General features: G+C 37.5%; 1 protein-coding gene across 1 annotated transcript; it reads right to left on the bottom strand.

Moving 5' to 3' along the window:
- Positions 1 to 1,015: 1,015 nt before the first annotated feature.
- Positions 1,016 to 16,521, bottom strand: LOC128576219 (collagen alpha-1(I) chain-like). Its single transcript, XM_053578179.1, has 5 exons — positions 16,320 to 16,521; positions 12,977 to 13,046; positions 5,647 to 7,628; positions 5,241 to 5,372; positions 1,016 to 1,877 (listed from the first exon to the last, which is right to left on the bottom strand). The coding sequence occupies exons 1-3, from the start codon at positions 16,519 to 16,521 to the stop codon at positions 6,791 to 6,793; spliced, it is 1,110 nt and encodes a 369-aa protein (XP_053434154.1). The 3' UTR covers positions 1,016 to 1,877; positions 5,241 to 5,372; positions 5,647 to 6,790.
- Positions 16,522 to 23,128: the final 6,607 nt, after the last annotated feature.

Here is a 23,128-nt window from a genome sequence, read left to right as displayed (position 1 = left end):
GTTGGCTGCATTCAGACAGGAAAAGTGGAGTAATAATAAGGAAAAAAGCTACAAGACCTCAAAAAGGAACTCCTTCCTGCCTAGAAATTTTTGCCAAAATATATACAATTTTATTTTTAATTAGGGCAAATAGATATCCCTTGGCTTTTTAGGAAACTGTCATTCTGACATATGGCCCTAGTTGCAGTATTTTGGGAACATACTCAGTTCAGTATTAAGAGTGCACCAGTTTGTGCAACAACATTGTTGTCATGCGGAATTAGGCTTTAAAAACACTCACATACTCAGATACGTGCTCTCTAACTTGGTGCTCTCAATAGCTGCAAATGGGTACAATATGAAATGAGCGCAGGCAGAAAGGGGCTCCATGGGCTTCCAGGCTGCCACAGAAGATCAAGCCATTTGTGACCACTGAGTGTAAACAGAGTTTGCTGCTTTGGGACAAGCCCTCGAGTAACTTAGTGCTCTAATGAAACAAGATTGGTTGCTTGTTAGCAGGCAGGTGTTGGACCTTGAACATTTGTGATGCATCAGGGTGGGAGTTGAGCCCACGGGGAAAGCACATAGCCATCCTTAAGCACGTAGTCCTTGTACGTGGGGCCCCCACACCTGTTGTATATTGTTTCGATAAACAGCCACAGCAGAGGTTACTCGAGGCTCTCCTGCACCTAAGGGGCACCTCCCCTCTTACAAGCTTGTACTTTCAATCCACGTACTGGCCGTTTCTTGCGTGTGGCGCTGACAACACAGAGGCACCAACGTACAATTATTTAACAATGACTAAAAGAGTAAAATTCTCTTCTGAGAGACAATTGCCAAATTTACTAAAGGTCCATGGTAATGGTACATGTAGGACTATCGCCAAAGAACTGATTGCCAACAGATACTCTTACAACTCAAGTTTGGTCTTCAGTTCCTACCCCTCCACACCTCCACCCACAAGAAAAGACACGATTGAAAAGGACTTAATGAAAATTTATCATTCTTATTGAGTTGTAACATCTTTATTAGAATCCATTTCCTGTTAATGCAATTACTGGAAAGTACATCACAAGGATCAGTTTATGCAATATAATTTCATTCATTCTTTATTTCTATGTAGTGTGGTCATGAGAGTAAAAAAAAATTTCACATTATTTCCTAAAAATAAGTTTTAAACAACAATCGTATGTAAATGAACAGACCAAACAGTGTTGTCATGTTAGAGGATCATTCACGTGCATTGTCAGAATAGGAAAATGTCCAGACCTCAAGTCAACCGAGAGTGCTGTTTTAGAATTGAATCACATGTTAGTATTAAGTATTTTCTTCCAGATTCCTCAGGTGTGTTTGTTTTCTTTCTTTTAGGCTGTTCCAGAAGAACTCCAACAAAAGTCAATACTCCTTCCACTTCTTTCTGGCTATTCCAACACTTCTTTAGAATTAGTTACAGTTTTCTCTCTCTCTCTTCATATCTGTGGTCTTGTGCCTCCTGTTACTCCTTGCTTGTAAGACTGACACCAGTGGAACCCGTAGAAACACTGTCAGTTCATAAAGGTCTCATTAGTGTTGATATTATATTGGATTATCACTTCTGTGTGTGTGGGGGGGAGGGGGATGGCTGAAGAGTCAAGTTCTTCTGTTGGAATAAAAAATATCTCCAGAGGGGCAGTGCCTGTGGCTCAAAGGAGTAGAGCGCTGGCCCCATATACTGGAAGTGGAGGGTTCAAACCCAGCCCTGGCAAAAAAAGAACAAAAAACAAAAAAATCCCCAGAAATGTCACTTTCCTTTCAAAAAGTTAGCTTAAAAAACAGGAAACCTGTTAGGGTGGTGCCTGTGGCTCAAAGGAGTAGGGTGCCGGCCCCATATACTAGAGGTGGCAGGTTCAAATTTAGTCCTGCAAAAAAATATGAAACCTGTTATATAGGGATTAATGTTTCTGAAGAATTGAACAGATATTAGATACAAAAAATGGAACAACAAACTTTTTCATAGTAAGATGAGTTAGTAGCATTAGTAAGATTACCGTTTCTAATAGTAAGGTTGTTCATTTGAGAGCGAACAAAAATTCTTCAGAGTTGTTACTTTTTAGTATGTAGTTATAGCTGTAGGGCTCATGATTTCTGAGGTTTTAAAGCATTTAGGCAAATTGATAATCACTTTTGATGGGAAAGTGCATTGAAGATCGACAGTAGCTTTTGATGGAAGACCATTTGATAACATTTATTTGTGCTTGTATTGTCGTCACATGGTACACTTTCACAGCTGGTGTGCTTCTCAATTACTGCTGTGTTACGCCCTTATATATTATGGATTTGCTGTTAGCTTTCATTCAAATTTGGATCACGCTATTTGTGGATGTGCCTGAGTTCTTACGTTTCTATTTCTTATCCTCCACAGGAAGTTTAGGACTTTGAGGTGGGTTGTTTTTACAACTTCAGACTATAATTAGAAATGTTTAGGATTCTGAGCTTCAATTACTAATGATCTGGGGGGATGCTTCTAAGACTGGACATAGACAAATCACCATTCTCTTTAAATGCCATGAAGCAGATTCTCCAATACCTTTGGAGACTACTATAATTTATGCTATAGAAAGCATATCCCTTTCTCATGACTAAGCTACTTTTGAAATCCTATGTGGGTAAACAATATAATTTTCACCAAAAATGATAATTTGCCAATACTTTTTTCTCCCTTAAATCTATAAAGGAAAGAAAAAATTCTTCCAGTTTCAAGGTTTTGATTACTTTAATTCCACATTCTGGCTTCTTTTTTGGCTATAAGTAAGCATGTCTGTCCCTTTATTCTCTTTATCTTTGGCTTTTTCTGTCATTTCAGGGAAGTATTAGCCCTATTTTTCTTTCTTTTTTTTCTTAAGGGGAAATTTAGAGTAGAAACATGACCTGGTTGAAGTCTAATAGAAAATATTTTACCTTAATATTAAAACTCTTTTCTATGAAAAATATACATCTGTGCTATATAAGGGATGATCATTTTTGGGAAAAGCCAAAGGATATCCTTTCAATCACATCACAACGTTCTTAGCTCGTTTAATTTATTTTCCTCATCGAGTCACATATTCACAATTACATGTCTTACTCATATAAAAATAAACTAATATTTCATATTTCAGCATTTTCTAGTACATAATTTAAAAAACTGAATGGAATAAAAAGTAATATTTTTCAGAAATTATCTCTTTCTGTGCCAGTGTTTAGATCCTATGAATACAAATGCTAATCACCAGAACTAAACTAGGGGCAGCTATGTAAGTTATTACTTTATTTTAATGAATTATGACCCATTACTTCCTCCTTTAATAATTTCAGAGAATAGAAATAAAATATAATCTTGTGATATAGTACACTATGAAAATTCACATAAATTCATAAAATTGCAAATTTGGCAAGGAAGTTGAACAGGGCAGTAGAAAGGCCTACAAAATTTAAAACTCTTAAAGTGCTTTTAAACCTTAGATGATTAATAAAAATTACATTGTCTATTGGAATAAAAGCAAATCTATTTACGATTTCCCCATTACTGTATATCAGTTAAAATAAAGACGATCTAACGGCAGTTCATTTGCTTTAATACCTATGGCTGAAGGTAACATTGATGAATGTATCTATTGACGAATGATCCTGAACCATAACATCTCAGGACCTGCAGGTGTTTCCACAATGCCTTGCCTTTGCTTGGGAGTTGTGACTGCTCTTTGGAGTTTTCCTGTGAATTGAATTCTGCCCCTTTCAGATGTCCTGCTAGGTGCCAGCAGCTGATTTCCTCTACAGCCGTGGGCAGCTAGCTGTTTTTCCCTCGTAGTTGTAATTCAGGACATCTGGAAAATATTCTTTCCTTCGGTTTACTTATCCTTCTGTTTACTTATCCTTCTGTTTCTCTCTTTCAAATATTTTTAAAGTTACTTAGTTGTTGACGCTTGTCTCGCCTAATATAACAGAAGACATGAGTCTTGATTGCCTTGACAGGTTCTATAAATATATTTTAGCAAATCATATTTTGTGATCAGCTCTCATTTTTTAAATTTTAGAAATGTGTGTTTAGCCTAATTAATTTGCATGGGAATTCATGAAATGGTAAAAAATAAATTGCCAATAGCAATTTGTTGTATAGACATTTAATTGGATCCGAATATGTAACTAATTTGGAAATTACAAATAGCTTCTGTAAGTCATATATGTGCCTAGTCATTCAAAGTTATATATAATTTTATATTTTCAAATCCATTAGGATGAATTAAAGTCATGTTTTATTTTTATATATGTGATTATATACAGCTTTTTGAAATATGGGTTAGTTAACTTTATCATTAAAGTACATCACTTTTTCTTTCAACTATAATTTGATGCCATACTAAGAAATTATTGGGAGTCTTCCCTTTCTGAATAATATTCCAACATTAATGCTTATTTTTACAGATATCTTCCTTGTACTACATTTTTAAATTGCAAATTCAAAACTTATAGCTAATATGTTCAAAATAATTGTGCTTATTTTATTTGCAAAAGTTAGACAACGACAAGTTGACACGGAGTTTAAAATATGAAAAAGTTTGAATTAAAAAATACATGTAATTCTATTCATGTTGAATTTAATACATTCTGGAAAAGAAGCACTTTTTTTTTGGGTTGTAAGTTGTATAAGTTCATTTACTCTCAACATGCAGCTTTATTATTTCCCATCACATATTAAGTCAAATAATTTTGTAAAATGAACATTTGAAACTTATTTTGAGAATCTGATGTTCAGCCGTACTCATTATGGACTATTGGGTACTTGATGTTAACCCTGAAAGCTGTAGTCACAAGTCAAAGTTTGAAGGAAAGATAACTTTGATAAGTATGTCGAATAGACTAAGCTGAAACGGAAGAACTCAGCATACTTGACAATAAAGCAGAGTCTTAATAGGCTTAGCTGCAGAGTCTGAGGGGAAGAACTGGGATGTCTATGTTGGTTGGCGGAGGGGAGGAGAGCATCACAAGATTGTTTAGACATTAGCATACTAGCTGTAAATATTTCTTCCCACACATTTATCTGTTCCACACACATGGCTGTGCATATTCTTTGCTAGGCTCTCATTATATATTGGTGAATAAGAAAGGTAAGGAAGGTGTCACCAAGAGCTTGTGGTCTACTGGAAGAGTCTTACAAGCAAACAGTAAATGCATACATTAAATAATGATAAATTGCAGTTACTGGTATGACAAGAGCACAGGAGGAGACTATCTGGGGGACTCACCTGATGAAAATCCTTGCTGATAAGGTGACTTCAGTCTGTGGTATGAATTTTAAACATGCTATGAGTGAGAGGGAGAGAGAGCTCTTCTGATCAGAGGAAACGGCAGTGGCAGATGGACAGTAGGCCAGGTGGCTGGAGTTCAACAAGAGAGAAGGACGGAGAGAAGTTAGGCTAGATTGTGCACATTCAAATTCTTAAACAAAATTAGAAACCAACGTATTTAGACAGTCTGTTTTCCTGAATCTAAAAACATCCTGAAGTCTCAATAGTTTATATGCCATGATACGAATAAGAGGAAACTATTTAAATCCCTTCAAAAGTCAAGCTTTTGCACTAAAAAATTGAAATGAAAAAAAAAAAGAGCCCTTTCCCCTAAATCTATAACCTACATTTTAAATGCACTGACCTGAGTCTATTTAAGAATCATTTTCCAGTAAAAAGTTTCTTTATCAGAAGCAGCATCATCGCAGGAAATTTCCTTGAATATTTCTGTTTGTCAATTTATTTAAAAGCCTTAAGTTGGAAAAACAAAAAACTGACACTAAACACAGCAGAGATCTAAAGCAAACATAATCGGAGTATGTACAGGATCCATGTAAGCCTATTTCTCCCAGCGCTCTAGCAACAAGAGGAAGCAACGTAGGAAATGAATTAAAATGCTTGTCACCTAGCGGATCCCGGACACAGGGCAGTCTTTAAGACCCAGCGATGGCATTTGTCTGGAGTGGAAATGTTGCTTTTTGACAGATGAGAGAAATCCCCTCCGCGCTGGCTGTGGGGAGAGAGAAGCCAAGTCAGTCAGTCACCTGGTGGCGAAGGCCAGTAACACAGCAAAGCAGGAGGGAAATTTCTCTCTCTCCCTGCGTTCTGTCTGTAGGATCCACCTCCTCTTCCCTTAACTCTTTTAGCATAACCTTCAAAGGAGAACGTTCCCTTCAGACTTTATTATCTTCTTTTCCCCAAGGAGAGAATACCTCTCAGCTGCAAGACATTTTTTTTTAAGTGCATGCAGGACTTGGGGGATTCTGTTATCTTGCCGGGGAGATTGATCATTGCTCATGCCTGGGACTGGTGCTAAATTAGCTACACCGGAGTCAGGCTGACGGAGGAAGGCTGTTATCACACACTCCTCGCCTCAGTTTGAACACATTTGCTCGAAATCTGCCGCATGATGCCGTCCGGGGAAGCAGCTTTTTTTCTCGGGATGCAGCAAATCGCTGGTTTCTAAGCTTATTGCAGAAGCAGAAATAATCTTGCACAGAGTGGATTGTTGTTGTTAGTAATTTTTCTCGCCCCTGCTTGATTCGGCTGAGCTGTATTGCACCGCGGTGAAGATCACCTGTCACCGAATCTTGGAGGAAGTAAAACAAAGTGAATTATTATTATTTATTTATTTTTAATATTTTTAACCAGTGGAGGCGGCGTGACCACGGAGAATGCGACTGAGAGGAGCCGCCGGGGCTTGGAGGAGGATAAAGCTGAGTTTCAGCTGGAAACTAAATGACTAGAGTGTCCGGGGGTCGGACTTGCCCGGTTCCTCTCCACTTCCTCTAGTTTTGCTCCATGGACAGATCAACAAGCCTGGACAGCGAGGAGCTCAAGGTACGTGACGCTCCGGGCGGGCGCCGTCCCTCCTTCCCCGGCTCCGCCGCGGTCCCCTCTGCGCCCCGCGGCCGCTGGGGCAGTCGGTGGCCCCGGGGCCGGTGCTCCGGGCGCAGCGCCCCCCCCTGGGCCGGGGACACGCAGGCGGCACCCCGGCCGCGCTCGCCCCCTGCCCGCTCCGCCCGACAGGGGCCGCCCTGTCCTCTCCTCGCGGCGACAGCGGCGCCCGGGGAAGCCGCAGCGCGGTCTCCGGCCGCCTTCGTCGCGAAGTTGTCCCGGCTGCGCAGCCACTTTGCCTGGTCTCCCTGCTCCGAACCCGCCTCTGCCCCCGCCCGGTGCAGGGACAGCGCGTTTCCGCTCTCGCATTCGCGTGACTGAAGCATCTGCAGCGACCGCTGGTTTTTATCCCAGAAGTTCGGGAACCGGTTCCCTTCCTCGCCCGCCGACCTGGCTGCCCCGCAGTTGCCCTGCCCGAGGCGCGTCCTGGGGTCCGGCCGGGGTGGGGGGTTGCAGCGGCGGCTGGAGGGTCCCCTGGTCTCCCCGGGTGCAGGCGGCGCGGCGGACGTGCCTGCCCGGCCCCCAGCAGGAGGGGAGGGTGGCGGGAGGCTGGGGCCGGGCTGGCCGGGGGCGGCCACCCCCACGGCCCCCTCCCCCGCTGCCCGCCGGGTCCCCTCGCCGCGCCCTCTGCGTCTCGGGGTCCCCTTCTCGGCCGTGAGGGGCCGCCTGGCAGAAGCACCTAGCCTGACAATTTGCCCCTCTGCCTGTGGGCACCGCTGCCTGCAGTGCCTGTTTAAAAGGAAAAACAAACAAACAAACAAAAAAAACCCACTGCAAACCACAAAATAATTTAAATGTCCCGCTCACCGTAAACGAAAAAGCGGGAAAGGGGCGACACTGGGAACCCCCTTTAAATAAAATTCTCCGCCTGCCCACGCTTTGCCCCTAGTGGTTTTACGCACTCTTGTGCTCCGAGGGCGTTTGTGCTCGGCTCCTGCTGGGCTCTTGCTCAGGGGAGGGCTTTTAGGCACCCCCCACTCACAGGTGTCGACTAGTACAAGTTTGCTTTCAAATGTCAAGGAGATGGGTTTGCCCCGCGAGCTAAGGGGCCTGGGAGTCCCTTGCAGAAGAGTGACAGCCTCTGTCTACATTCTGTCCTGTTCCCTGTCTGCTGGGCATGCCCAGCCCTGGAGTCAGGTTCTCCTGGACTTTCCAGACTGCCCAGAAGAGGAAACGGGGAGGGACAGAGGACAGGGGCTCCCGCCACTGACCGTGGGCGAAGTCCAGGGAGGAGGGGCGACAGTCTGAACTCACCGCTTCCCTCTGAGACTCTGGGCTCCTCCGAGGAAGGGAAGTAGAGAGGAGGCAGATTTGAGGCTCCATTTAAAGTTGGCCCCCAAGTTTCTGTGTTTTGGCGAAGGTCATTGTCAGTAGCCTGTGGCCTGAACTAGAAATCTCCTATGATCTCTGGCCGCGCTGTCGTAGCACACATTAAACCGTCACGTTCTCTTGGGTGAAGGGGTGAGTCGTACTGAGATGTGGAGGAGAGCACATTAATGGTGGTTGTGAGGTTGAGTTTATGCAGAAGCGGAAAAGTCACATTATTTTCCTGTTAATAACTATGGACTGTGGCACAAAGGAAAGCTCTTATGAGAAAGGGAACGAAAAATTGATTTGGGGTGATTATTTTCCCTGACAGCCCATAGGTCCCCTACTAACTTATACCCCTCTAAACTGCAACCCCACTAAAGTGTTTAAATCACCAAAAACTAACAACCCCCGGTGGAAATGCCTGTCTAGTGTTAGATCTTAGCTTCATCTCAGGACTGCTGTATATTAATTCAGAGAGTCTCTAAACCAGAGTATGGGGGACTTTGAGGCCTGGCAGTGAAGGGTGGAGAATTGGAAAGGCCTGGACTTGGGGGAGTGTGTGAGCAATAACTGGCTGGGAAGAAATGAAGAAATGTTAAAAAGGTCTACTGAGGTTGCTAAGGAATTATGTCAGGGGCAAGTTACTGTTTAGAGTCAAAACTGGCAAGAGAAGAAAAACCTTGCAGTCAAGCCTTGTTAGAAAATGTTTGAGATTCTCCAGTTTTGGAAATAAATTTGCATTGTCAGTTTTGACTGTACTTCTGGAATACCAAGGCTTCAGAATACTGACACTCTGAATTATATACACTTTATGTAGAGCTGGATGGACTGTGTGTAGAATAATTTATCTGAATTTCTTATCAGCAGGTCCTGTTGGCATGGGTTTTCTGAACGATTTCAGCGTAAGTTTTTCTCAGGTGGTTCCTTGCTGAAGAGCCTCCCAGGGTGATCAGTGGAGAAAGGGCAGAAAAAACGTTGGGATACTTATTTTTGGCATTATCTATGTGTTTTAACTTCTTATGATAATGTTACCTTAAGGCACATTCACATAAAACTTTAGTTTTATGATGCTTTCCATACATATGTTTACCTTGATTTGATAAATAAATGTGCATAATGGTAAAGAATATAGTTTAAATGGTCAGTGACATATTAGGTAAAGCTACTTACCTCAGGTTTTAAGAAAAGATGTTTCGACTAATTCTTTATCTTTGTTTGAGATTTTGAGATTTTTCCAACAATTGTTTTGTGATTGTGCTGAGTGTGAACATTGATTTTTATGTGTTGTATAAATGGTGTTGCTTTTGGCAAATTTTAAAGTTAAACTTCAATAATGAAGTGTTAAGCCATTGCTATCATTATCATAAAAGTAAACATGGTATGCATATTAAAAGATGTATTGGTGGAAAACTAAAATACTGTGCTGCGTAAAACTTGCTAATGAAGGCAAGTATGTTTCATCTCCAATTCTGCACATAAGCTCCTGATGAAAGATCAGGGTTGAAAAGGGAAAGAGTTCTCATTCAAAGAATTTGTCTGTTTTTTTCCTTTGATCTCTATTTGTCTCTCCAAAGAATGTATAAACTTTACTGTGGATTTTTCTCTGGTGTTTCTTCTTTAAAGAAGAAACATCAAACAACCAAAAATATGAATTATGGCTTTGGAAGTGTAGGTGTTAATGAATATTGATATTAGAAAAAACATCCTCTATCCTGGAATGTCTCTTAGTTATAAAGTATTTGTCCGTCTTTTAGTAGTTGATATTTAAATAATAGCTTTAGCTTTTATTTTAGCTCTAAAGTTGCCCTCTTTTAAACAGCTGTTATTATGCACTACAAGAGAGACTGCCACTAATTTTTAGAGCTGACACTTTTAAATTTGCTGTATTTAGGGTTTATTTAAAAAGACATTGAGGCTGATTAAGTGGTTATGATTAAATATATAAATTTGATTCTTTTGCTAGCTTTTGAAATATGGGTTTTAATTCACATGTATCAATTTGGCCGTTAAGAAATCATGCTTTTGGCTATTCAGAATAATTATCATTTCCTTTGGGATCAAAAACAAACAAATCAAGAGCATAACTTAATTTTTGCAGTCATATTAGATCCAAGCTTTTATTTATTTATTTATCAGAACTGTTTTTTAAATGGGATGACCGGCCAGAATTTAAAATGGAAGTTTTCTCCTATGGGCAGAGCACAAGCAATTTGTTTCTGGAATATTTTCTTCATTATGTGGTAATGTGCAAAAATTATAAACGGCATAGTCCTAGTTAATCTTGATATGCGTAAAACAACTTTTCAGTAAGTATCATTTTCCTTGTTGGGGTTAATTAAGTATAATTCAGTCACTGTTGCTTAATTTTATGTCTTTCATTTAAATTTTTATCTACCAAGAACTTGAATCTTGCCCTACATAGGCAAGGAGAAACCTTAGTTGAGTAATACAGTTAGATCATGGAGAAAATATTCTATGGGTGAGAAATGATAATCAGGCAAAAAGAATGGATAGGTGTTTAAACAAATGGTTGATTTTTAAACATGCCCAGGTCTTCCACCCATCTCATAGTATATTCATCTACAATTTCAATCAAGTAAGAGAGTTGGCATTTAGAAGAAATCAAAAAATGTTTGTTTCATCAATAAGACACTGAGCCTAGGAAGGCCAGGCTAGCTGCAGGGTAGGAGGCTTTCTGCTGAACCTAAGTAGGTGGTGTTTTCTTATCTTAGTCATGCTATAGTGAAAAAGAATACTCTCTAACAAATGTCCTATTTTCAGTAACCTGCCTTATATATTCATTTCTCGACTTAGAATAAGAAGCACATTTGTCAATACTGAATTATTGGAGTTCTTTCACATCTAGACGAATTATAACATCTCCCCTTCCAATGCATACTTTCCAATCTCTGTCCATACACGAACAAGTCATAAAGATTTAGTAACAAGTAACTTTATTTTTTAAATTTTTTTTTTTGTTTGTTTGTTTCAAATTGACAACTCATAGTTGTATACATTTATGGGGTGGATGCAAAGTGATGTTTCACTGTATGTATACAGTGTGGAAAAATTAGATCTAGATAGGGTGGCGCCTGTGGCTCAAGGAGTATGACGCCGGTCCCATATGCCGGAGGTGGCGGGTTCAAAAATAGCCCTGGCCAAAAAAAAAAAAAAAAACACACACACAGAAAATTAGATCTAGATAATTAGCATGTTCACTATCTCACTTATTGTGGTGAGATGTTTGAAATTTTCTCCATTGTTTTGAAATATACATTATAATCTTGAAATTTTACACACAGAAATGGATCTCTTTCGTTGAAGTTGGAAGTCAGCTTCAAGTTACAGTAGTGAAATATTTTTTATACACAGAGGAGGGATGAGGGAACATACTTGATATGAATGGAAGGAGAATTAAGAAAAATGTTTGAAGGAGGTTGTGCAAATGACTAGTTTAGAAATGTTTAATTGTCCACTGTCATTTCTTAGGATATTATGTTCTAGCCCCTCTACTGGCTGATCTCCAGACTTCACCAAATGAAAATACATTACATTTTGAAGGCCCACTTAAGAAAAGAATTTATAGACTTAAAATTATAGCTACACAAGATGGTTTAATGCTGTAAGACGTAAATTAGCATGTGTCTTTTGGGTTGTTCCTTTTATATTTGTAATGAGTTGAGTTGTTTCTCATACTGTATTGGAAGTTTGGTTAAAATAAAATTTGGCAGAGCTTAGAACTTTAAGTTACCATTTACTTTTGTTCAAAATCTCTGAATTTTTCAGTATATACACTTAAATTGGTAACCTGTTTAAATGAGTGAAAGCTTATATGTCAAAATAGTTTATAAGTATAATTGTTCATAATTGTGTTTGATTTCTGATAACATTCTTAGCTTCTAAAGCTCTATGTTGACTAGAAGTAAGCTGCTTTATTTTATATAAATGTAGACTTTATTGACATTTAGGTTTTTATTTTACTCTACGTCTGTTTTTCTTAGCAAATGTTTAGAAGCATGGGTTGAGTTTATGTCTTTAGTGAAGCTAATTAGAGGCTCCTAGGATAAGCACAGAATGAGAAAATTTAAGGATCACTGTCCCTCCAAGAGCATTATAGAGCCTCATATCCTAAAAATTAAAAAAAAAATACCAAGTACCTTGAGGGTTTTCTTAATGCTTCTAAAGAAGAGCTAGATAAATTCTATAAAATATTATAAGCCCTGATCAGATTTCAGAACATTTAATACTGCTTTGCTGGTATCGAATAGGCTATCTAGAGTGTCTATGCCAAACTGACATTAAAAACCTCTAAAAATAAAGGATTTCAGCCTCCAGTCAAAAAGGCCATAATTTCCATGGCCATTTCCATCAGGGAACTAAGGGCTAAAGCGTCAGCCTCAGATGCTAATTCAAATAGTAGCCCCACACTCAAATGGAGTTCAGAAGCAGTTGGAATTCAGAAGCTCTCACTCCAAATTTCACAGCCTATAACCTGTGAGGAGATTCATTTGTGCGGTGAAAGGGTTGCCGAGTCAGTTAGAGTAGTATTTAGAAGAAATTGTTCAAACCCTGCGTTGGCCATTCACCAGCAGTAGTACCAGGGCAGGTCCCTCCATCCTTGCTGGCCTCTGATTTCTCAGGCATTGCAGGACAGGAATTGGATTTGATGAAAGGGATTTGCCATAATCATTTTAACCACAGTTGAAGCATTTGTTCAGACAGTATCTAAGACATCCCCAAATCTAATACCAGTAAAAGGGAAGTACCTTTGGTGCAAGAAAGACGGAGACTGCATCCCATCTACCTCTGCTTCTCCCATGAGTTGGCCCCGGGACGCTGCCAAGACACAGGCACACAAGGTAAAGACCTCAGGACCAGCTGATGTCTAAGCATCTTTCATGAATCAGACTCTTTGGCTTTGATATTGTTTTGGAATGGCGTTTTTGTGTCCTCCTAGAAGATGATCATTTTCACACTGACATAGTTAATAGAGCTCTTTTTATTCCCCAAATATTTGCTCATTTGAACATCAAAACAAGTTTATCTGGTGAATATCCTCATCTTATGGATCACATGGTTAATAAATAATGGAATGAGAACTCAAGTTCATACCTTTTATTTCCAAATCCTATGCTTGTATATCTAACCCAAAATTCAAGGAAGTTCTTAATTTCTAATAGCAGTTTATCACTGAATTTCTCTAATGTTCTTGTTTTTAAAAAGAGTAACAGTACTCAAACTACCGTCACAGTATTTACTCTTAGTACAGAGTAAGTATTGACATCAAATTTTTTTTTAAAATTTTTATTAGTATGTCCATTTCTAATAACTTACTTTGAGGCAAATTATTATTAGTTGGTATCTTTTAATCATTTTCATCATGTTTCAGCGGCTGTGTCTCAGTATTTCCCATCTTTTCATGAACATTGTGGATTACTCCAAAATGGTTAAAAATGCAGACCTTAAATTGATGACAGCCAAGCGCCTACTCTATTTGTCTTTACTGTAGGCATTAATGCTTCCATTACTAACCCACACATTATCATTATTCGACTTATTTCCACATTTGTTTGTAAAGTCCCATCTTTCTTTACAATGACTAGAAAAAAAACACGTATTATTTATCTAAGATAAAAGAGCCTTCAACCCTTCCCTTCCTTGGTAGAAGAAACCAATTCAGCTGCCAGGAATAAGAACATTTTTGTGAAACATGATATAATAAATGAATGTCGTGAATAGGAAAATACTGTTATCCTTGTGATTCCACAAGTCTCTATCTACTTGGTGTATTTGAAGATTTTAAAATCCAGAACAGGAGAAGCCAGCCAATTCAAGGAAATAAATTGCTTACCTAAAGGTTTCCTGAATGATACTGTGGGTTTTCATCTCTCTCTCAACATGAGACGTATGAGAAAGAGATTCTGCCTAGTCAACATCAGAATTATTAGTCCTCCTCTTAAGCAACCTGTTGCTTTTATAATGTTATGAATCATTTTCATCACAAAACCTATGAAGTTTCCTGCTTTAACTCAACTCTCCTTTTATCTTAAGAGGCACATTTGTGGTTTATCTGTAACAAATGTGCATCTTAACCTAATTCTCGGTCTTCTAAGACCTTTTGCTTTTTTTTAATCATTCTTATGCTTTCATGAAGAATTAGGGGTTATAAATAAATGTTTATGTACTTAAAATGATCAAACCTTTTGCAGAGACTCAATTATTTTCGTAATGTTTCAGTGGACAAGCCTCAGTCTTTCACTTCTATCTGCAGAGCTTAGAATTCTGTGTTTTTTTCAGTTTGTCAGTAGCAACGGAGTTTAGAAAGTTAGAATTGTCACGCTGTGTGTATTCACATACGTGGTGTGCATGGATTTCATTGCCTGTAATGGCTGCAGAACCTGGGAACCTGTTTGCCACAAAATGGAATCCACCACCCTCCTAGAGTAAAAAGCTAACATTTAACACACGTTCATGAAACCTCTCCTTGTTCTAAACATTCCGTCTTACACCATTGTTACATCTCACTGTTCTCAAAGTTGGCCTTCGTGGGAAATGATCACTAGTATTTCTAAATCTCTGCATTTCTATTGCCTGTTACTTTTGTCTGGTATGGAGACATTATTTTAGGAAAGGTTAAAATAAATGAACTCGTAATCAACATTGAGTTTAATGTTTTCAAATCCATTTTGTAAAATCAATGTTTTAATCAGTTGATTACTGTAGTCAGCAGAGGCATTTAGACTTCTATATATTTTATTTGATCTCATCAAGTTGCTTAATGTTTATAGTTAAGTCATGATTCAAAGAGTAAGCAGATCCACGCCCAATGTTGTATTTAATGATAAAGCTTCCCTTTATTAAATCCTAAAACAATAATAGTTCTTAATCTATTAGAACTGTCTCTAAGAATAATAGTTCTTAATCTAAGTAATGAAAACATAATTTGACTTTAAAATGTTTAACATTTGCAAGTAGTAACCTTTTTTCAACCTCTGTTTCATATTTCAACAGACCTAAAGCAAATTTTAGAAATTTTTGGAATGATAACAACTCAGGGCATAGTAAAATTTTAATGTTATATTTGAAAATATACTATATCACACACCTAAATAGTTAATAGTGTACTTTAACTTCACTTTTATAGACATCTATAATTGCAAAATATTATCTGTGTTAGAGTATAACTTTTTGTCTTCTCTGTCTCAACTTGATGTTTAGAGAGATGTACAGTCCAATTTATTTGGAAACTCTGGGTTCATCTGAAGTTGCGAAGTTGTACTTAAGTGTTTCCCAACAAGCAAAGTGCAATCAAAATCCAAAGATTAAAATCTCACTTTGAATGCGTTGTCTTATTGAGGACTGGTATCAAAGTACAAGTGAATAAAGATAAGAAAAATCAGTTAATAGTTGGGAATGTTAACAGCAGTTTATAGATTGAAGAGAAAAAGTAACTCCAAATAAACAGAATAAACATTATGCTTCTACCCCAATAGAAAATTTAACTTAACCAACATTATATACTCTTTGATGTAAGTAATCAAATGTCTAAATTTTACATCACAAGCTTAGGCACTTGAGTATATACATTATGAAATATTAGCAAGAGTTTAACTTTTACAATAATTTTCAGCATATATGCATTATAGGAATTCCTATCTAATGGTCTTTTGTTCTCAGAATCTTGTAATAGTTGCTTTGTATTAGGCTCTAGGATACACGTAACATCTGTTTATATGCACAATCTATTGCCTGGGATTTTAGTGTGTGGTATTTCTCTGTCCCTCTTCACATATACCTCCTAGACCAGGCGTCCTTGAACTTTTTAAACAGGGGGCCAATTCACTGTCCCTCAGATCGTTGGAGGGCCGGACTATAGTTTTAAAAAGAAAAACAAAACTATGAACAAATTCCTATGCACCCTGCACATATCTTATTTTGAAGTAAAAAAAACAAAACGGGAACAAATACAATTCACACCGCTTCACGTGGCCCACGGGCTGCAGTTGGAGGACACCTGTCCTAGACAGTCTCACCTTCTCATATAGCCTCTACTTTAACCTACAAGGAGATGATGCCCAAGTTATGCATATCCATTACCCCACCTCTCACTTGAGCTACTCACCTTCTCCCCAATTATCAGCAATCTACTAGAAATCTTTGAGAGTTTCACAGTCACTTCAGTGTCACCAAACAGAGCACATTCTTTGTTTCCTGTCAGATCTGCTCCTGTTTTAGTATTCCGAGTCTTGGTTTCATTGTTCCATTCATGAAGGCATCCAAGTTGGAGCTTGGAGGATCCTTGTCTGCTCATGTGTTGTCAACATTCCATTGATCAGAAAGGCCATCACACCTTGTAGTCTGTTTTTTCCCGTCCTACCTCTGGTCAAAACCCTACATCAAGTTCTATCCTTTCCTGATATGTCCTATCCTAAGAATTATGTATGTATTGGTTGCAGTGGGCTTGGCCCTCTTACAGTGAATTCTAATGGGATGTGGCCCAGGGCCCAGGGGGGCTGGGATCACAGTGGAGAGACTCACCTATTCTTTTTTATTTCTAGTAAGTCATTTCAGAGTCAGTTAGGAAAACTTAAAACTGCGGCACCAAAGCTGGACCTGGATGGTGTTGGATGGAGAGAGATTCAGAGGTTTCTAGAAATGTATAAGAATACCCTCAAAAATGAAGGAAAGGTGGTTTCTGGAAGCCAAACCATAGTAGACACTGATTATGACTAAAATGTTTAGGGTAGGGAAAAGGAACTACAGATTATTCAAAGACCGCAATGATCAATTTTTATTTTTTCCCCTATATATGAAATATCTGTGTTACATTGTTCCAGAATCATGATTTATGTTTGACAGGTTTCCTTAGCTGAATTTTTGTATTTTTGACAGTTGGGTCAGATTTCTTATAGTCAAAAATATTATCTCCCTATAGGAATTTGACAGTTGAGTTTCTATAAGTTAGCCCAAAGACAGTATGCACAGGGAAGCCAGCTAACTAAGCAAGGGGGAAGATCTGAAGGAATCCCAGTGAAGATAAGCCCAGGTGTTTGACTTCTGAAATGCTTATTACATCTAGTGAACTTGGTTTGTTTGTCACCTGTAAAAATGTTGGCTAGATGGTTTTGTAATTATCTTACCTTGTTATCCATAGTCTTTTAATAAAAGTCAAAAACATCATCACTATGTTTTAGCTGTTATATGGAAATTACAATGTGGGCTAACAAGAATCAGGTCATGTAGACATGCACAGATCAAAGGAGGAATAGAGCTGCAAAATCTAACTGAAGATGTCTGGTGATAGCAATGGGTCATGTGGGATTTCCTGAGAAAATGTGATTTGCCAGGAGGGAGGATTATAGAGGAGAAGATCCATGATTTTCCAAAGAGATATTCATCCCTGTTGAGGAGCCACCTGGCTTCCTGACTTTAACTAGCCTCCCTCTGTCCAGATTTTCTCCAACAGTTCACATCCCACACTTTTAGGTTTTCTTCTAAGAATAAAAATATTTTTTCTCAGTTTCTTAAAGTTCTTTGTCAACATACCAATTCCATACTCTTCATCATGATGCATGATTACTCATTTACACGTTACCTATGACTACTTTCTTACCTGCTTTTCAACTCTTTCTTCCTCCCTCCCTCTCTCTTTCTCCCTCCGTCATTTTCTCTCTTTCTCCCTCTCTCTTTCTCTTTCTCCCTCTCTCTTCCTTTCCTCCCCCCCCACATTCTACCATAACCTTACTGAATAACTCACTTTCCCTTATTCATGTCAGTTCTTCCCCCTGGTTATAATATTGTGCATGTACTTATCTGGAATACTTCTCTTCTTCTTTACCCATAGAATTACTACTTATTGACCAGTAACTAGTCCCAGAAAAAGATGGTTGTTTCTTCCTTTGTGTTTCTATATCCTTCTTTCATTTATTCCCATTATACATGTGTAACTAAATAGAGAAAATGGTCTGAATTGTTTAATGGTCAGTAAAGAGTCAGTATTTGTATATGTTCTGAGATTCCTTGTAAAGGGTGTGTATTCTTGTTGGAGACCAAGTTCTATATCTGTTCATTATATTAACCTTATAAATCATGCTAATGTTGTTTTTCATAATCTTCCTATTTTTTGTGTTTATAAAGTAAAAAAGAACTTTGTTAAAATTTCCTGTTTAGACAGTGCATTTTTTAAATTTCTTCTTGTAGCCTCTCAATTTTTGCCTTATGTATTTGAGATAATAGTATCAGATACATGGATGTTTAACATTGTATTTTCTTGATTCATTGATACTTTTTTATAATGACCTTTTTAATCTCTAATAATAAAATTTATTTTTGATTTTAGTATAGCTGCACAATCTTTCACAAATATCACTATTCCATTATCAGGCTTTCTTTAGGTTAGTTTTTCTGTCCATATATGTACATCTATTTTATACTTTTATTTTGAACCTTTTTGTACACTTTTAGATGTATTTCTTGCAAGCTGTATAGAGCTAGATTTTAGAAACGCATTTGGATAGTGGCTTGTTTTTATTTGTACATTTACCTTACTTATACTTTAATTTCGATACATTTGGGTTTATTTCTTTCATTTTAGTTCATGAGTTCAGTGTGTCCTGAAATAACTTTCCTATTGTCTGAAGTCCACGTGGTAGCCGCAAACTCAGCTTTCTTGGTAGTCTGAAAAAATTATTTTCACTCTTCTTTTAGAAAGCTTTTTTTTTGTGTGTGTGGCTATACCTTTTGTTCAAGAAACATAATGATTTCCTTCTTTTTTTTTTCCTCCTTGACCCAGCTGTCATTCAGCATAAGGTTGTTTAGTTTCCATGAGTTTATGTGGGGATGAAGATTTTTGTTTTGAGTTGAGTTCTCCTTTAATTCTGTGGTGGTCTGAAAAGATACACGTATAATTTCTATTCTTCTAAATTTGTTGAGATTTGATTTTTATACTAAGATCAATTGTAAAAGATGATCCATGAGCTGATGAGAAGAAAGTATACTCAGTTTTAACGGGACAGAATGTTCTATATATTTCAAGCCCATTTGTTTGAACATTCTATATATGTCAAGCCCTTTTGTTCTAAAGTCATGTTGAATTCCATTGTTTCTTTGTTTAGTTTCTCCTTGGACCACTTGTCTGGTTCTGTCAGAAGGGTGTTGAAGTCTCCAGTTACTATGGTGTTACAAGATATCATATTGTTCAGATTAGTCTTCGTTTTCTATATCTGGGAGCTTTTAAGTTGGGTGCATAGATATTTAGGTTTGAAAGTTCTTCTTGTTGTATTGTTCCCTTGACCAGTATATAGTGTCCATTTTTATGTTTACTTTGTTGTTTTATATCCAATTGTATCTGCAAATAAGATCGCAGTCCCTGCTTGCTTCTTATTTTCATTTACCCACAATATTATTTTCCAACCTTTCACCCTGAGTCTTGTTTTGTCCCTAGAGGTTAGATGTGTGTCCTGAAGATACATATGCTTGGCTTGTGCTTTTTTTATCCAGTCAGCCAGCCTATATCTCCAGTGGGGAATTCAACTATTCATATATGCTTCTAGAAAAACAGATATTTTCTCTTAGAATATTGAATATATTTCACTGTCTTCTTGATTTCAATGTTGCCAATGAAAAGCCAGATGTTAGGGGCAGTACTTATGGCTCAAGGAGTAGGACCCCAGCCCCATATACTGGTGGTGGTGGGTTCAAACCTGGCCCTGTCCAAAAAACAAAATCAACAACAAAACAACTAGATGTTATTTTTATAGAGGTAATGTTTCTTTTCTTTTTAGCTATTTTGAATTCCTTTTTTAAAAATTCTTTAGTGCTCTTTGGGTTTATTACAATGTGTTTATTTGTGAATTAAAAATCTAGGTTGGTACATTTCCTGAATCTTTGTGAAAGGAGAAAAATAGACTCAGTTATAAATGGAGTTTATCTAAGAACTACCACATTATTTTTTAAATTAAAAGCTTTCTTGATGAAAACTGCTACCGATGGTGATTTTTCTATACATTTTATAGTCCTTATTTTTTCTTGTGTATATTCTGCACTGACTCTGTGGCGTCTGAAATGTACAAAACAGACACACATAGACACTGAGGATTATGGATTGTGTTTTAAATGTTTTGGATATCGAATGTGTCTAGCAAATCATGGATACATGTTAGATATTTATTATGTTTTTATGGATATATATTTGGCAGTTCTTGGTAGTTGACCAGAATTTCATATTGGGAGAAATAGTACTATCAATTTTAATCTATTTGTTTGGTACTTGTTCTAAACTAGAATAAAAACACGAGTTAAATGATGAGGTAAATGATAACCAGTTCTTAGTGATTAAATACTTTCAGGCTTTTACCATGTGGTCATGGTGATAGAAGAAATCTTAGTATTAGGTGGGAGAAATTTCCCTTTGGATTTGTGGGGCCAATTTTTGAGGTAATATTTATCAAAAAGTTATAGAAACTGTATTTTTGCAGCTGAGATATTCTTAATGAAAACTTTCCATCATGCAGTTGATTTTGAGTTTTCTCTATAATGCTTTTCCTAGAAAGAAATTCTATATCTTTGATGCCTGGTTCTAGGAACTAATCACAATAAACTTAGATCAGCTCAATTTCAAATTAGCCACAGACTGGTAGATTCTTACACATCATAAAGATTCTCTAAGTGTTGGTGAAATAGAAAGCAGCCCATGTGATGTGATTCAAGATGATATAATCCCCCTATTGCCTGGAAAAATGTTTCCCAACTTGTCAGAAATTTCTTTCTTTTAAATCATTCCTTTGGATTGAGAGAGTGGTTCTTAAACTAGGCTCCAATGAAATTCTAGTTATTTAAAACTCAAATCGAATGTTGAAAATTACCAATTTTATATTTTCTTTCCTTTTTTGTTTAATTGTTGTTGAGTACTACCACTTCTCTTTGCCAGAATTTAGAATTGTTGGTGCATACTACCCTGTCTGCACTAGAATAAGATTTTATTTTCTCATATAGTTACACATTAACGGCATACTTCTCTCTCTCTTTCTGCATCTAAACTTGATAAATGAAAATTTTGGAAAGCATAAAGAGCATCATGACTTTTAGACCTTTGACCATCCACACAATGTGGAGTGTATAAAAACAAGCAAAAAGAAAAACAACTCTTGTAAAGTCATTTGTTTACCACAAATGGAAAATGAAGGTGCTGAACTAAATGACTGCCAAAAAAATTTCTTCTCATCTGTGATAGACAACTACTGGTGAAAGCCAGTGCATTAAATTATTTGTAAGTGTAAGTATGTTATTTACTGCTAATTCATTTATCAGAGCCGTTATCCAAGCTTATCCCAGAAGGGGTGTTTTCTCACATGCTAAGATATTTTCCGTGATATAAAAGGAAGAAATCCTGTCCAGTTAAGCCCTGTCATTAAGGATAGACTCCTAATAACCGTATTTTAACTTTGTGAATATGGTTACATAACAATAACTGGGGCATGGTAGAACACCTTATCCAGGCTTATCTGTCTTGTATATGGATGGAATAACCTGATTTCAACCTCATTGGATCCAATATCCTCTTTTTTAATAGCAAATATAATTTAGTTAGCCCCCTTTAGAATTATAAAATGCTTTGATATTATAATCTGCATATAATTTTTACAAAGCCCCTTTAAGAATTTTCTTCTACAATGTACACAGCTATGATTTAATAAAAAAAAAAATTTTCTTCTAAATTCTTTGCTAATATAACCCACTTGCACATAACTTTGAAAGTACTATGAACTAACTGCAGTAGAAACAAGGTAAATAAGAGGAAAACATGTTACGATGAGTCTGTACATTTCAAAATACAAGTGTTAGGACCCAGGGAATGTAGAGCTATAATTGAAGACTGAGCAATGTTGTGTAGGACATTCAGATTTTATGAGAGGTGTTCTAAGGTGACATGATATATTTTGAAACAGTGAGCATATCTTGATAAATTTTGGACAAAATGAAATACAGCATTTCTCTTCATTTACATTGTATTCCTGAACAATTCACTGATTGTGCAGAAATTCATTAACTTTCATAAAAATAAAAGTGCAAAATGGGTTTAGGACCCATATACTGTTGTAGACAACTGTTCCACACATTTCTGGGTTTTAGCACCTCAGACTTCCTCCTTCTATTTGATAGTAGGGAATCCCTTAAATCACTGTGACACCAAAAATGTCTTTACGAATTTCAAATATTCATCCAAGGCACAGTGTCACCCCTGATGGTAATTCTTGAATTAGTTGACAATAGAGTAGACCTGTTTTTGAGTATTGCTAGAATTTTAAATGAATATTTGGAAACTAATCTCTTAGTCCACCAAGTGCAGTACACAGCTTGGGACATCATCTGCCAAAGATGATAGGGGCAAACCAAAATGGAAAGAAAGATTTCCCTTCTTTCTGGAATCCTGTGATAGTTCCCTGAAAATCAATCTTGCTTCTCAGCCCTCTTCCATTTGCCCCTTCTCCACTCATGTACAAGCTTAGTTTGATTTCTCTCATTTGTGGTTAAAAGGGTCTGTTTTAATATAGTTCTCCTCTTCCCAAATTCTAGGGAACTGTGAGATTCTTATATTATCTTTGACTTGCTGAAGTAAATATAATTATTTGCTTATGCAGTATTCTAAGAGCTTCTGCCTTATCTGAGTTTAAATGATCAAGAACCTGGCTACTTAGGGCTCCAGTTGTTTCTGTAACCAGCATTGCCCACTCAATTAGAGTTGGGGGGATACATAGCCAGGGGCTGGAAATTTGATGTCCCCATGCTCACTCTACTTCCAGTGAGCCACCACTGTAGATAACAGACATCAAGAAAACTTACTATTCTAGCTGTGATTCCTACATTTACTAGAAGAAGAGATACCAGGAAGTTTGAAGTAAATTTATGTACTGGTATAG

This window comes from Nycticebus coucang, chromosome 24 (genome assembly GCF_027406575.1).
Source record: "Nycticebus coucang isolate mNycCou1 chromosome 24, mNycCou1.pri, whole genome shotgun sequence".
In the NCBI taxonomy this organism is placed as follows: domain Eukaryota; kingdom Metazoa; phylum Chordata; class Mammalia; order Primates; family Lorisidae; genus Nycticebus; species Nycticebus coucang.
Note: the sequence above shows the minus strand (reverse complement) of the source record. Positions and strands in the feature narration are given on the sequence as shown.